This window comes from Notolabrus celidotus, chromosome 10, assembly GCF_009762535.1.
Source record: "Notolabrus celidotus isolate fNotCel1 chromosome 10, fNotCel1.pri, whole genome shotgun sequence".
In the NCBI taxonomy this organism is placed as follows: Eukaryota; Metazoa; Chordata; class Actinopteri; order Labriformes; family Labridae; genus Notolabrus; species Notolabrus celidotus.
In genome coordinates, this window is record NC_048281.1 from 7,156,798 (window position 1) to 7,171,456 (window position 14,659).

At 40.9% G+C, this 14,659-nt stretch overlaps 1 protein-coding gene across 7 annotated transcripts in view; it reads left to right on the plus strand.

Annotated features, from left to right (window-relative positions):
- Positions 1-14,659, plus strand: part of gulp1a (GULP PTB domain containing engulfment adaptor 1a) — a 125,293-nt gene that overhangs the window by 71,362 nt on the left and 39,272 nt on the right. For 2 of the 7 annotated variants that reach the window (XM_034693455.1, XM_034693461.1), the window contains exon 3: positions 13,639-13,719. In XM_034693455.1, coding sequence (XP_034549346.1) covers positions 13,692-13,719 — 28 coding nt within the window. In that variant the 5' untranslated portion in view covers positions 13,639-13,691. Of the gene's footprint in view, positions 1-4,929; positions 5,119-5,293; positions 5,412-5,508; positions 5,835-13,638; positions 13,720-14,659 lie in introns of those variants that run through there. The other 5 variants (XM_034693462.1, XM_034693458.1, XM_034693457.1 and 2 more) reach the window with 5 other exon arrangements.

Here is a 14,659-nt window from a genome sequence, read left to right on the forward strand (position 1 = left end):
CACACAGCACAGTGAGCACACCAACAGGAGGGAGACGAGAGGAAGAACATGCGCGACACAGAGAACGCGCTGGAAAGGTGAGAAAACGAGTGACTGCAGGAAACGCAGTAAACTGTGGACGCATTTCAATGGCAGAGATAGTTCAAAGGCAGAGTGTAGACTGTGTGAGATGAAAATGTCATCAATTAGGTTCTACAAAAAACCTGCAAAGGCACATTAGATCTGTCTGTGAAGGTTCTCAGTCATCCAGGTCATGGACATTACAACTGTTTCTCCATCAGTGCATTTGGAAGAATAAAGACAGTGAAGGGAACCTGCTGTTTATGAAGGTGTTTCAAAGTTTATAAATAATATACAGACATCAGAGATTGGACCTTTTTGTCTAATTGAGATGAGTCTTGTTTGTACTTTATAATTTAATTTCTGTAACACTCTGCTCCATGTTGAGAATAAAAAAATAAGGCCTTTTAAATGATTAACATTTGATATAATGTATGTTTTTTACATTAGTAATTCATTTGACGTATAATTTAACATTATTTTAGGTAACACAGTCATTCAAACAAGAAAAAATCTGAGGAGCCACTTGGGAGCCGAAAGAGCCGGCTCTTTGTAGTGAGCCGAGCCAAAAGAACTGGCTCTCTAAAAAGAGCCGGAATTCCCATCACTAGTTAGCAGGTTACAGGTTGCATTTTTCAGCACAGGTGCAGCTTTGCAGAGCCAACAGATAATGCAGAAAATGTAATTCTGTCAAGATCAAATATTATGGGATGTAGAGGGCCCAGAGCAGGCTGTGTCGGAGGTTGTTCTGCAGATGTGCTTTAGACGAAGTGTTTGTTGGTGTTTAGTTTTATATTATATCCTGAGTTTTCATAAGTCTTCATTATCACCTTTCAACACAGCTTTACCTTTTACTGAAGGATCAGCTGCTGCCACAGGGCGTCTGACATCACTTACCATCAGTCAGCAGAGGCAGAGGGGGGCAGACAACCGAAAATAATGATGTATTTGAAAGGTCGGGTTTGAGATTAAAGTTGCATGTCAAATGCCCGTGGCTTGTTAGTTTACAGTTTGCTCACAGTTATAAGCCGGCTGCCTTTTTACGGGTTTACGGGGGCGTTTCTGGATGCAAATTGCAAACTGGCTGACACACGCATCCAATTTAAGATCAAACACAATTATGAACACACTCAGGTGGGAGAGAACAGACTGGGCTGTCAGCACATTCTTTGTATGAAGCAAAAAATAAGAAAACATATGCATAAGCTCTGCTGCCTTTTATATTTGAATTATTAAATCCTGGGTTGACAGAATGATTTGATAACAAGCTTTGTCAGACCATTCATCCAGGGATTACAGTGCCTGTTTTTCAACATCTTATTACACAAATATAAAAGCTCTGTTTCACAACTCAAGTTAAAAATAGCATTTATTTTGTTTTGTTTATTTTTGATTTGTTTCTAGTGTAACCAGTGTCCTATTCAAACAGGATGGATGCATGAATCATTTAAACCCAGATCTGTGTGTGTTATAGAAGCTAAGGTCGAGTAATGAGGTGTAGTGAATTAAATTATTTATTTTGTTTATTTTTAGCTGTGTTTATCATAGTTTTTGGGGCGGTAGGTGGTGCATGAATGTTCTCTTGCCATGTCAACTGAGTATACATCACTGGAAGCACACACTGCGACTTTGCATTACAGCTTAGAAGGAAAACAAATCATGTGGAGGCTGCAAATCTCAATGAAAATCCACTGAGAAATTTCTCATTGAAATGCACATTCCTGCTTCCCCACCCACTCCCCTCTCCCACAACGCTCACACACACATCCCAACCACACAGGGAAATAATTGGGCTTTGAAGTTGAGTAAATCTGTTAAGTGAAAAGTCTGTAAACAAAGTTACTGAGATAGATGTTAAGGGGGATGGAGTGCTTTAAATCTCCTGTTTGAATTGTAACATTGTTAACTTTATTGTTTAACTGGAACATGAAATATGACAGGAAGTATTTTGCTGGAAGGATGACTCATTGGTATTGTTTTCATCTGTTGACCTAGATGAGTTGAAGTTGTGTCTGTGGAGCATCTTGGCTGATGTTTTGAACGTCTTTGCCTCCCGGAATGAACGTCATCATATTTTTGTAAAAGAGGCAGACATACTGTATGTTCAAAGAAAAAAAAAGTAAGAAGAATGTATTACAGATATCAACTTCAGCTTTATTTTGACCCCCTGCTCTGTTATTGAGCATTTTCTACATTACTTTCCTCCCCTGTTAAACTTGTGTCTGTGTAGCATAAAGGGCCCCATACTTTCCCGGAAAGTGTCTGGCCTGGCCACTTCCCTTACACCGCCACAGCTGTTCATACAAGACGCAAACATGAAATGATACAGGGCAGAGCTCAGAAAAACCCTAGAAAAATAAAGTGTGAACACAACAGGCTGAAGAAGTTGAGACCCTCCCTTTTTTAAATGCTCTCTCAGGCAGAAACCAAAGGTCTGCTGGCCAGTAAAAACACAGCAACACCCAAGTCCCTGACCAAGCTGAATCTCAAACCAGGTACCATTAAAATACCAACAGCTGCCTCCCATTGCTTTGAATAACCTTTGAGAGTTGGCAGGCAGGAGTTTGTCACCTTTCTTTGTTTATTTGTCTCAGATACATTCTCCAAAACCATTTGTCTCTGAACTGCTCGACCCACTCACACAGAACTCTACATGAGCTCTTTGAACTCAAATACTCAGCACTTATGCATTTACGTCAATGCTAACAAATCCAGTGTGCTCATCATGTTTGGATGAATGTCTCCATTATTATAAAACCTGCCTGAGCTGAACATTGAAATTTCCATCATGTCTCTTGACCACAAACAGCTGTTCACCAGCAATCCTGGAAATGGAATTTAACATTTATCCCATTTCATTCAGTATTAAAGTAATCTCTGTTAACGCTGCACACAGAGTTGATTTCCTCTCATTCCTTTTAATGCTTCAGTTGCAGCAGTCAGTTTCTGTCCTAAAGTTATGATCTTAAGACTTACAGATCAATAAATATAAAGGAAACTGCAGGTGCTGTAATGATAATAACTGCTTGTGTCTGTCTGTAAGAGAAGGCGGTCTGAAGTGTGTGCTTTTTCTGGTAGTAAGGTGTCACTGTGCTCAAACAAAGACAACATTGATAACTGCTGATGATGAAACTTTAAAAACAAGAGGAAGTAAAAAGAGGTCGATCCCACACCTCAAAGAGACAACAGTAAAACGGAGGTGAGGAAACTTTCCAGATCTCTGAAGTAATCTGGAAAGTGATGCCCCTTTTTTTTTTAACAAACAGAAGGTGCTATTGAAAAGGATGAGCTCTCAGTAAAGAAATCCACCTCTTTATGCCCTTGCCCCAATATTCATGCTTCACCTTTAAGTTTAGTATCTACTTCATGACCCCTTATGTCCCCCAACACCAAGACATGAACATAAGAGGAAAGATGGGAAGCGAGAGCCAGCACAGGTGTACTGGTGTACATCTCAGGGAGGCACAACAGTTAGTTCTGGAGTTCCAGATCCATCCCCCTCCTTGCCAGCTCTCAGAACCCTTCATACCCACAATCAGGAAAAGTAAGAAACAGAGGCTGTGGAGAGGTGTTCAAAAGAAAACAGAGAAGGCAGAAAGCCTGTTTGGGCTAAATCTCACCTATGACATATTAGACTACACGCTCCACCTCCTCCTACCTTCCTATTGTCATGAGGGAAGAGCATAGAGAAAAATGGATATGGAAAGGATGAGCCAGGGTAAGAAGTCTGTTTGGGCTCAAGCTCACCCCTGCAGAGTTAGGCTGTACGCTCCACCTCCGCCCACTCCCCTGTTTTAATGAAGGAAGTGAGGAGAGAGAGAGAGAGAGAGAGAGAGAGAGAGAGAGAGAGAGAGAGAGAGAGAGAGAGAGAGAGAAGAGAGAGAGAGAGAGAGAGAGAGAGAGAGAGAGAGAGAGAGAGAGAGAAAGAGAGAGAGAGAGAGAGAGAGAGAGAGAGAGAGAGAGAGAGAGAACAAAGACATGAACAGTTTTCATATGTTTGTCTTGGCCACCAACTTGGTTTATTTCTCCTCATACAAATCAACTGACTTGTTTTGCTGCTTCGATTCACTCACATCTCCTTTTCTGCCTTCTGCAAACTCCGTCCACGAACTCCCAGTTCTCCCAGTAACGAGCAACTTTCAGCTTATCACCATGGGTGTCACCAAAAGAAAGAAACTATGACCTTTAACATTGCTACTCTCATTCCTATATTGCACTTAAAATGTTGTGTAGGATTCAGTGTCGGGCAAGGAGTTTCTTGATGACATCCCCGGAAGATACAGTTTGCATGACATTTTAGATGTGGAGACAAAAAACATCAGCACAGTTGTTGGTTGTGCTCACATAAGAAAAACTTGAACTTCCCTTCATGTTAGTCGACTCCAAATAGTGCTTCTTGTGTTAACCTTTCACTCTACTCTTTATTTGCCTGTGCTGCACAGAGTTCATGTCATGTGTGATAGAAAGGACAACCAACTGTTGGATTTTGAAGATGTGAAACGTCACTTTAGCACCTTGAATAAGTCTGTTTGCAGTGGGAAAGAAGAAAGCTGTTTTAAAGTGGACGTGGTCTCACAGGGAGGCTTTCTGGCTTCATATCGGAGAGGAGCTGTGACTTTTTCTTCACAATATTTTGGCCAAAAACACTCTTGTGGTTAATGCCAAGATGTGGCCCTCAGGCTTTTACCAGTGCACATAGCTCAGTGATGAATCACATACTGCAGCAAAGGGTCAGACTGCAACCTCTTGCCTGTTGGGTTTTATAGGTCATCTGTGGTATGCCACAGTGCATCTCTGTGAAACAGTTCCTGTCGAAAGGGGTCTCTTTTTTTCACATGCAAAACTCCAAAAGATTCCTTCTGGACAAACTGTGGGCGGAGGAAGTTGGGTTTGGATGTCAAGTATCATGTGTCTAGGCAAAAGCTTCTTGTTGAGTTTGCAAACCCCATCATCTCTGCGTGCTGCGGTCCTCAGTGTACCACCATCTGGCCCACAGCTGAAAACTATTAAGATCCGCTGGAACTTCCTCCTCACTATTCCTCCCCAGTTTGAAGGCAAGTAAGTAGCTTTTATCTCAGCTCAGTTGTTTGCATGTTTCTCTCTGTAGATCTTTTATTTTTCCTCTCTGCTCCCTGTAAAGGGTAACGCTGCCTTTCTTTGATAAAGTATGTCAGGGTGCTGCATTTGATCCCCGGGCTGGCAGGCTGTGAGAGAGCAAGCCTGGCTTTTAGATTAGACACCAAGACACCACGGTGGATTCAACTGAGGAATTCTGGGACTTAAATTCATAAACAGATTGTAGTTGCGATGCCTTACGTGCTGCGCTTAGCCCGCGAGATTCCAGAGCCGGGGTGAGAGCAAAGAGTTGAAAACAAAGGATCATTGTTGATTTTCTTTACTGAGGCATTATATTGGGACCCCGGTGCATGCTCTGCTTCTATCCCATGTTGAAAGCCTCCTGCCTTTTCTCTGCATATGGGTCAGATTAGTGACTGGCTGAGAGGCATTTAAAAAAGGGACGTGATAAGTTTGCTTTCTTTCCTTTCTGCCCTCATTCTTCAGGGGCTTTCTAAATATTGAACTTAGGTTTTGAGATTCATTTTTGGAAAAGTAGTTTTTGGCTTGAAAAAGAGGACTCCTCAGGGTCAAAGTAGGTCGCTCTCATTTCCAGAAAGAGTCTCTCCCAAGCCAAATTCCAACAGTTTGAGTCACTGAAGGAGGATTGTTACTCTGGACATGATTTCGCTGTGAGTTTTCAAGGGATGATAATCGGAGTAAGTGTATGATCCTATTTTCTAAAATTCACAAAACATCTTTCAGGTTACATTTTGTGAATACATGAAGGGTTAGACACCTCATTGTTGTGTCTTGGTGTAGTAACACGCTTTCTCGTTGTCAGTGTAACGAGTCTTTTGGGTCTTAGTGGTTGTGCTATCTGTCTAAACTTGCACATTAATTGTGGTTTTGCATGCACAGGTCTTTGAATGTCAGGGTGTTGTAGATAATAGAGCATGACTAAAATGGTAGTTAACTGATCAAACTATAAGATAAGTTTTTTGTTGAAAAAATAAAAGCACACCTCTTCTCTGCGGCTCATGCATGTTGTCTAACTCTGGTAGATGAAGGGAGCAGACCGAACCTGGTTCTCTATCTGCAGCTGCAAACATCGCAGGGAGACTGAGGAAGTTTGCAGCTCTGTGTGAAATCTGTGTGTGCGTAGGTGTGTAGGTGATGTGTGTACGTGTGTGTGTATGTGCGTCTAGGGGTTGAAAGTTCTCCCAGAGGGGTGCTGCTGAATCACCAGACAGGAAGCTATTAAAACAGGCCGACATCGCAGCTGTCAGTCAAACAGAGTGACATCACTGTCAGATGTCAGGCGAGGTGTTGCCTTCCACCACAGTGTGTCACAAACAAAAGGTAGCCTGGCTTTGTCTGCTGTAAGACTCTCTGCAGCGGTATCCAAAAATAGATTCAATGAAGAAATCTCTTAATGACTCATGCTGTGCATAAACAATCATATTTTTTAATTTCCAATCCTTTCTTTCTTTGTGTTTGGTCATTTTACTCTGTGGAAATCTGCCAAATGTACCTCACTGCTCTTTCCTGTAACACCTGAACACTTCAATAGTAGCAGGTTATTTAAGTTCATTTAAAATGAGTCTGTTTTTGCTGCATTTCCATGTTTGCTAAAACTCTAGAGGACTGAACTTGGTTAAAAATACTTTTGTATGCCTAAATCAAAATGAAGAGACACTTTTTAACCCCCTCAGCTAATTACAAAGTTTCAAAATGGAACTTCTTTCTCTGAAAGTTTAATAAATTCATGAGGAAAAAAAATTACTCATAATGACACTTTACAAAATAGCAGACACTATTAAGGCCGGAGCTAATGCAGTGCAATCTGAAGCAAAATGATGATGATCATGATGATGATTATGATGATGATAATACTTTATTTTTGGACCAAGTTTAACATTTTTCTTGCATCACAGCATCTCCCTTTCACATAAGAGACAAAAATAAAGTTACATGCATTTAAGAAAACAATACAACCACAGGAGTCAGTCTTCACAGCTCTGCAGACCTGTGGTTTAGCTTCCTGTGTGATTTCATCCTTCAGGGGTTCAACAAAAGAGTTCTTGAGCTTATTCTTTTACTCCTCAGAAGCCTGTCTCAGTTGTTTTTCACCAACAATTTGTACTCACTGTTCAAAATGTCAATGTCAGAGATAACTGTCGTCCATTTGATACTAAAACATTACCAAATGTTGGCTCATGGAATATCTCAAGGGGTACTGCCGCAATCCCGAGCAGATTTTTATTCAGTGAGACATTTTTGACTTTAAAGTAGTGGCCAGACTTTTAAACACATGTAGTTTGTTTTGAGGATTAACTTGTTTTGCAACCGAGCACTTAAATCCAACGAGCTGGTTCCTGAAGGCCAAGCACCAAGGCTACCACTGCCAAGGTTCTTGATTTGGCACTTCAGATACTGCAAAGCAGTTTGCTGCAGAGATCCACAGAGTCCTCGCTTCCTATCTCCGGTGAAATGTAAACAGTAGGAGTGTCCTTGTTCATCTGTTCATGCTGTGTATCAACAGCAGCATGCCTGACCTGTAAATAACAAATACAAGTCGTCTCTTTCAGCTGCAGAGATATTCTGTTATGGCAGACTGAGGAATGTCCCAGTCCCCACCCTTAAGCTTGTTCCGTTTTAAATGTCTGCAGTCCTTTTCCAGGGCCTCTGTGCAGTAAAATACCCCTTTACTGTAAGAACCACATACATTGTATTTATGTCTGCAAACTGCATTCACCTCGTTTATGCACCATATATCATTATGTCCCTTTATTATGTGCAGTCTGCAGCTGAAGGCTTGTCATTTTTCACTTTCAGAAGTCCGTTGCTGATCATTACAGAACCAGTCCAAGACAGATTATGAATTTATTTGATGTCTGTCATAGATGTGTATTTCTTAGGAATGGCCTGTTTGTCATCAGTTCGGCAGCACTGAAAGTTTGAGGCAATAGTATAACGATGCCCTCCTGCTATAAGACAACTCTAATGAACCATTAACCTCAATGAACTACAATTTAATCTTATTTCCCAACCCAGGGACAGTCGTCTGATACAACATTTACATAAAAGCTGGTTTTCTGAATCACACTCTTAATGTCTCACTCAGAATCACTGGGAAGCACCAACGTCCTACAAGTTTGCCCAAGTGTCAGATGATATGATGAGTTTTGGTGTGTGAAGCAACATCAGCAGGAGGAGGAAGCTGCTGTAGGCTAGGATGAATAAGTCAGAGTTAAATTCCACGAGAGAAATGGTGAAAACTTTTGATTCATAGAAGACCAGTGGCCGAAATCCAGGCGAGCTAGCAAATACTTATTGTGGACGCTACCCACCATGGTGTGGCCAGCGATTAGCCACACAACTTCATTCTGTTGTTTCAGGAAATGATGCCTCCTTTCTCTTGACTTGTTGCCGGTAGTAAACAATATCACTGTGTAGTTGAGTTGGTGTGTGGATCAGGAGATGTGTAATGACAAACCAACATAAATCCAAAGTTTACGGATGAGGCTAACAAACAACAGATGGATGTCCTGAGGCAAATGGCACAGTTGTCATGTGGGTATACAAGCAGAACTTGTCAGTCAGAGACAACGTTTACGTGTCCAGCTGATGGGTCCAACGCATAGACTGTATAAATAATGGACGTAGTATCCGTGACGTCACCCATCTGTTCCTGAGCGCTGTTTTGAAGCCAATCTTCAGTGGGGGCATATTGGAAATGCTGAACTCAACCAAACTCAGTGTGAGGTAAAGAGGCTGGGTTTGAGCCTCCTAGCCAACAGCTATGTGTTCCTGCCTGTGAGTCAAGTCAGGTCAAGTCAGTCATGTTCTTATTTGGGCAAAAACTTGAAATCTAAATATCTTCTGAACCGTCGCGTTAAAAAAAATCACCCCCCGTACAGTGTGTGCCGATAGAGAAATTAGCTACGTAGAGCCAAGACGTTTTTTGAACCAGGCTGTAAACATGTTTAATAATGCTGCAAAAATTGCCTTTTTTGAATGGGTGTCTATGTGGTTTCCGGTGTTTCTGCAGCCAGCCTCAAGCAGATTCTCATTGAATTGCAGTTTATAACACAACGCTTCATATTTTGAGACCGGAGGTTGCTGCTTGGTCCAAAGTAGAATCAAGGAATCAGCTGATAGGACCTGATCTCTGTTCACATCCTGTGTTGTAGTCGTCACAGTACATAATGTGTCTTTAGATGGAGACTAGAGATGCTCCTGTTATAATTTTTGTTGCTGATTTAGATTTCAGATTTCCTCTAGGTCTGATCTGCTGACTTTTTATTCACACTTTCACTCCGCATTAATCCCTCCAGTCCTGGGGGACAACACAGAGTGACAGCACTCTTGTATGAAGTCCTCAAGAGTGTTATTGTCTCTGAGCCCGTGGCATAAAATGTGCAAATGTGACATATTTGTGTTTTTGTCACATTCATGCCAGCATCTGATCCCATGTGTGCCTACTGGACAATTTGTACAAATTCAGCAATCTGAACATCCACTTGGCCTGAAGGATGAGCTGAAGGTTGTGAATGGGGTAACTCAGGGAATCCTTGAGAGATATTTATCACATCTGGCACAGATGTCCTCTTTACTGGAGGATTAAGTGATCACAATTTGATGGGAAAAGTTCACAGTGACCTCTCAAAGCACATTTTTGGCCTTTAATCAAGAATCACTGCTAATTACGGCCATATATAAAAATGTCTGATAAAATAAATGATAAAGTGATAACTTTTAATATCTAAAAGGTCAGACAACAACTCACTGTGACAGTGTGTGACCTGTAGAAATGCTTTATTTTACACCACATTACCCTGCAGTTCACGTGAATGGGATTCCTCAGGATCCTCCTCAGGCAGTACCTTTACATTTTTCACAAACAGCCTCTTTGACCTGAGGGTGGAGAAGAGTTCTGTCATAAAAGGTCATGACCACTGTGACCTGGCACTTCATTTTGACATCAACAGTTCCTCCATAAAGCTAGGGTTGGTAGTCACAGAAAACTAGCATGAATTTGATAGAGCATTTCCTCAGGACTCCATCTAAGCCCTTCCCCCCCTCCCCTCAGAGCTCCTCTTAAACGACGCCCCCTCTCACATGCACGAGCGCCGCTGATTCACGACCATATGATGGTGACTGATTCAAAACCGGTCCTCAGCACATCCTTTGTGTTTTCACTACGTCAACTCATGTCTCACTCAGTGGTAAGAAAACACCAAAACATTCTCATAGTGAAAGTTAAAAACACAAACAAACATGAAATTTACGCTTTGCAGGAGGCGGGCAGAACGTCAGGACAGGATTTGATTGGTTTCACCATTTGGCTCCTGATGGCAGGGATTGGTTGGTGTTTTCCCAGGCTTACTCCAGCTGTAGATAGAGGCTTTTTATCACTCTTTTTTAAGAACACATTATGTATTGATTGCCATCGGGACATAAAGATCATTTTAACTAAATCTGACTACCAACCCCAGCTTTGAAGCCTTCCCATAATCTCTTCTGGTCATGTGTGCTTGTTTGTGCTTGTTTTGTGCTTGCTTGTGTGGACCTTCTGTGCTGCAATGCTAAAGAAGGGTATGAAGTGTCAACATTTCCTTGCAACAATTCTTGTTTCTCTCAGTAATGGTTGGGACAAACAAAGACCACTATGCTTAAAAGGTCTAGTAAGAAGGTCATATATTTCTGTACAACGACTGAGATTTTGATCTTCCAGGATTTAATGCTGTAGTTGTCGTAGTCGTCATGATTCACACCCAGGTTTTATAACAGTACCAGTTTGTGGTCGGGTACAACACGTTGGCTGTTTGCTGGGCAGGATTTTTTTTTTTCCATTCACAAAAACCTTTAATAGCTCAGGCTTCCCATGATGTATGGAAAATGCCCAAGATGGAAATATTTAATTCATTTTCCAAATTGCCCGTGCGCTTTAATTTGTTTGCAGAGGCAAGGATTGAAATAGCTGTTATTCAGCAGGCTTTGCATATTTTCCCACAGTGCCAGAGTAAAGAATATTGATCGTGGAGCCGGCTGACAGCTACCTCGTGCTGGACAGTTTGTCCTTGTAGTCCTTTAGATTGCTGAGCTCTCATGGGAAATTCATGCAAAGGTCTGAAAGCAGTCAAGGCAAAGTGTCTGATTTGAGATGTTTTGCATTTGAAAGAGAAATGACTCCTTTTTTCCTTTATGTGGCACAGTGACAGTCTAGTATTTTTGTTATGGCAGAACTAGGCTGCAGTGCTGCTACACCTACGGTAAGTTTTTAAGAAAGATTAAAAAATGACTTTGACCCACATTCATGTCTTTCTTTATCCAGAATACGTTAGTAAAAGAGGAATAATGAGGGATACCTGAGTTGTCTTTGTGTGGAACAAGTTTTTCAGCTACAGACACCTTGAGACGATGAGTCACAAAATGCTGGGGGTTGACATTTGCATCTCTTGTAACAGCTAATCATTACGGATATTATGGATATTGTTTCAGTTTTATTGCCTCCTGAATGTCGTGTGGGAAGCTGAGTGTGTGTCGGTGATACTGTAGAACAATCTGAAAGAAACATCTGCCCTAGTTCTGTTAGAAAGAGTTGAAAAGGCAGCTCACTGAAGAAGGGAACCACAGTTTAAAGTCTTTGATTACTGCTCTTTTTATCATTCTCTGCATCCCTACCTCATCTTCATCTGCTTCTGGATCTGGATTTAGGTATGAAAACTTTGACTGTTTGTTACTTGGTTACTGTTCAGTCTCAAACCAAACTCAATTTCAAGCCTTCTTGGTTATTTTACCTTTAAGACGAACACATTGGTGATGCAAGGCTAAAGACCCTGTAGCCCTTAAATTATATCTGAGAGACACTGGAAACTTGGTATTTAGTCAACCATAAAAATGTTGTCACCTTTGTTAGTTGGCACCAGAATTATTTGTCGGTTAAACTACTTTACAACTTCTTCATTGTTGCCATATGCCGGTCATATGTTTTTTTAAGTTGTGGCGCAGCAACCTGCCACTCTGTAGCTCTGATTACCGGTTACTGCCATGATGCTGTAATGCTCTACCACCCAGATTTAAACAAGCACAGATGATGGATGGCATCTCATAGTGTTGTGCTGTTTGGCAGATTTTTCACCCAGAAAATATTTAGCAGGTCGTGCTAGGTCTGCTAACCTTAGCCTCACCGTGCAAACACCAATTTGACATAGTTTATCCGCAGACTCTGTGATCTTTTGTTAAACCATGTTAGATTATTCATAATCAGTTTTAAGTGTTAGAAAGTGTTTTCTTACTTTTTGACCAGTCAGAATCTTGATTTATGTTTAAAGAGCATTAAATTAGTTGCTTTCGGACATCTCCTCGTGAAACTACTTCATTCATTGTTAGGGTTGCAAAGGGGTGGAAAATTTCCGGTAAGTTTCCAGTAAATTTCCATGGGAAGTTAAGCTGGGGAATTTTGGAAATATTCCAAATTGGAAACTTTCCATGGGAATTCTGAGAATGTATGGGAATTAGAGGGAATTTATGGAAATTATCTGGGAATTGAGGGTAATTTAAAGGAATGGTATCATTTCCAAGCATTAATATTTGTTTTGTTATAAGCAGACATCCATTCGAAATAGAGACCATCTGTGCTTCATGTGATGGAGGAATGCACAGTGCATGTAGGGGTCGTGGTCTCAATAGCCCTGCAGTAAGCAGTGTGCTATGTGCATGTGATTGAGGAATAGCAGAGATATTCAACTGTACTTTCATAAAATCTGGTTGTTTTAGTCAGGATTATGCTAAAATATATTTTCCTATATTTCCAATATTTTCCAAACTATATTTAAGTTCCCTATTAAGAGCCAACCTTCAAATTATAAACTCCTGGTTTATAACTGTTAATTCCCATGGAAAGTTTCCAACTTTGAAAATTCCCAGAATTTTGCAACCCTACTCTTTGTGTCAAGCGATTCTGTGTATCTGCACCATCTGTTTTGTTGAGGAGGAGACCTCTTCAGAGAACTTTGCTTTTGTTAAATCCTTGAAAGCTAAGACCACAAGACTAATCTGTGAAGTTTAAAGCCTGCCATGTCGATGCAAAGCTAAAACACAAAAGTATAGATTCCACAAAGCCGAATGAAAGTTGATTTGGTCCTCTTGGCTAATGACACTAATAACCAGCTGTGAGGACAGCGTCACATTTTAAAACACTATGGCTGGCTTTTAAAGGACTGAGGCATTATTAGACATGATCTCAGCAGAACAACACTAAGAGTGTTTCATTAACAACTCAAGACATGGTGTTTCAGCATGTACATATGAGGCCTCATGTAAACAAATGTCATGGGGTTAGACCAAGAGTGTAATGTAAACACATTACGACAGGGTAACATGGCTCACCTCAGAGAGAGGGGATTTTTTTTGGCAGATTAATCTAGAGACTGTTTGTTTGTCGATGTTCTGCTGTCCTGTTAGACTTATGGTCAGATCCCTTTTTTAACTCACCTCTTCCTGTTGCTTTCCCAGGTGGAACATAGGCAGATACTCAGGAGGGACCTCGGAGACGCACATTTTCCACTATGAACCGCGCCTTCAACAGGAAAAAAGGTGAGCAGAAATAACAGACGCATTTTTAGCATCTGGAAAAGCCTGATTTAGCAAAGCTTCTTTTAGCTACAGCTGTGCCTTTTAGACATCTCAGGGAGCAAAACTGTTGTGTGGGACAAAATCAGCAGCCATAATAAACACTCTCATAGTTTTGTTTGATGCCGGCCAAGTTTGTGGATATCCCATACTTTAAAGGGAAACCCCTTCATTTCTAAAATGGAGTTTAGACTTAGTCTTTGTGAGGAGTTTTATTTTTGTAAAAACTGTGCCAGAAAGTCTTTTCACTCTTCTTCGAAAATGAAAAGAATGTTTGTATGTGTCTCAGCAAAGAGAGAAAATGAAACAAGGTATTCTGTGCAAATGAATCCCTCTCTTCTCGCTGATTGTCTTATTTGCTTATTTGTCTTAACAGCTCTGTTTGGAAAAGTCTACAAAAGAGACATTAGAGACACATTTCATGAATCTTCAGCAGAAACTGTTGCATGATTTGTATTTACCACGTCTGAACTCGCAAACTAGAACAATCGTCTTAATTTAAACCCTGTGTAATCCATTCTTTTGGCAGAACTATAAAGTCTTCAAAGTGGAAAGCTCCAAATGATAAACAACCAGAGAAAAAATACAGTGCCGTGTTTATATTTATTATTTTGGCTCGTGAAATAGTTTTATTGTTTGATATAAATCATGAACTGTGCAGCTGTTTCTCTGGCCTTGCACTCTTATTATTCATGACCATAAGGCTATAAAAGACAACAGAACTGTCAGTGCATGCAGAATACAAAGCAGACAGTCATATTTGGATGATGATTACAAAATACACATCCTGCCATGCTTATATTCCTTTAAGTGTGAGACCGTGAAGGTGGATGTGCAACAGTACAGATTCTTGAGGTGACCCTGCCCAAATGCAGAGGAGGGATGTTTGGTCCTGCAGTTTGAA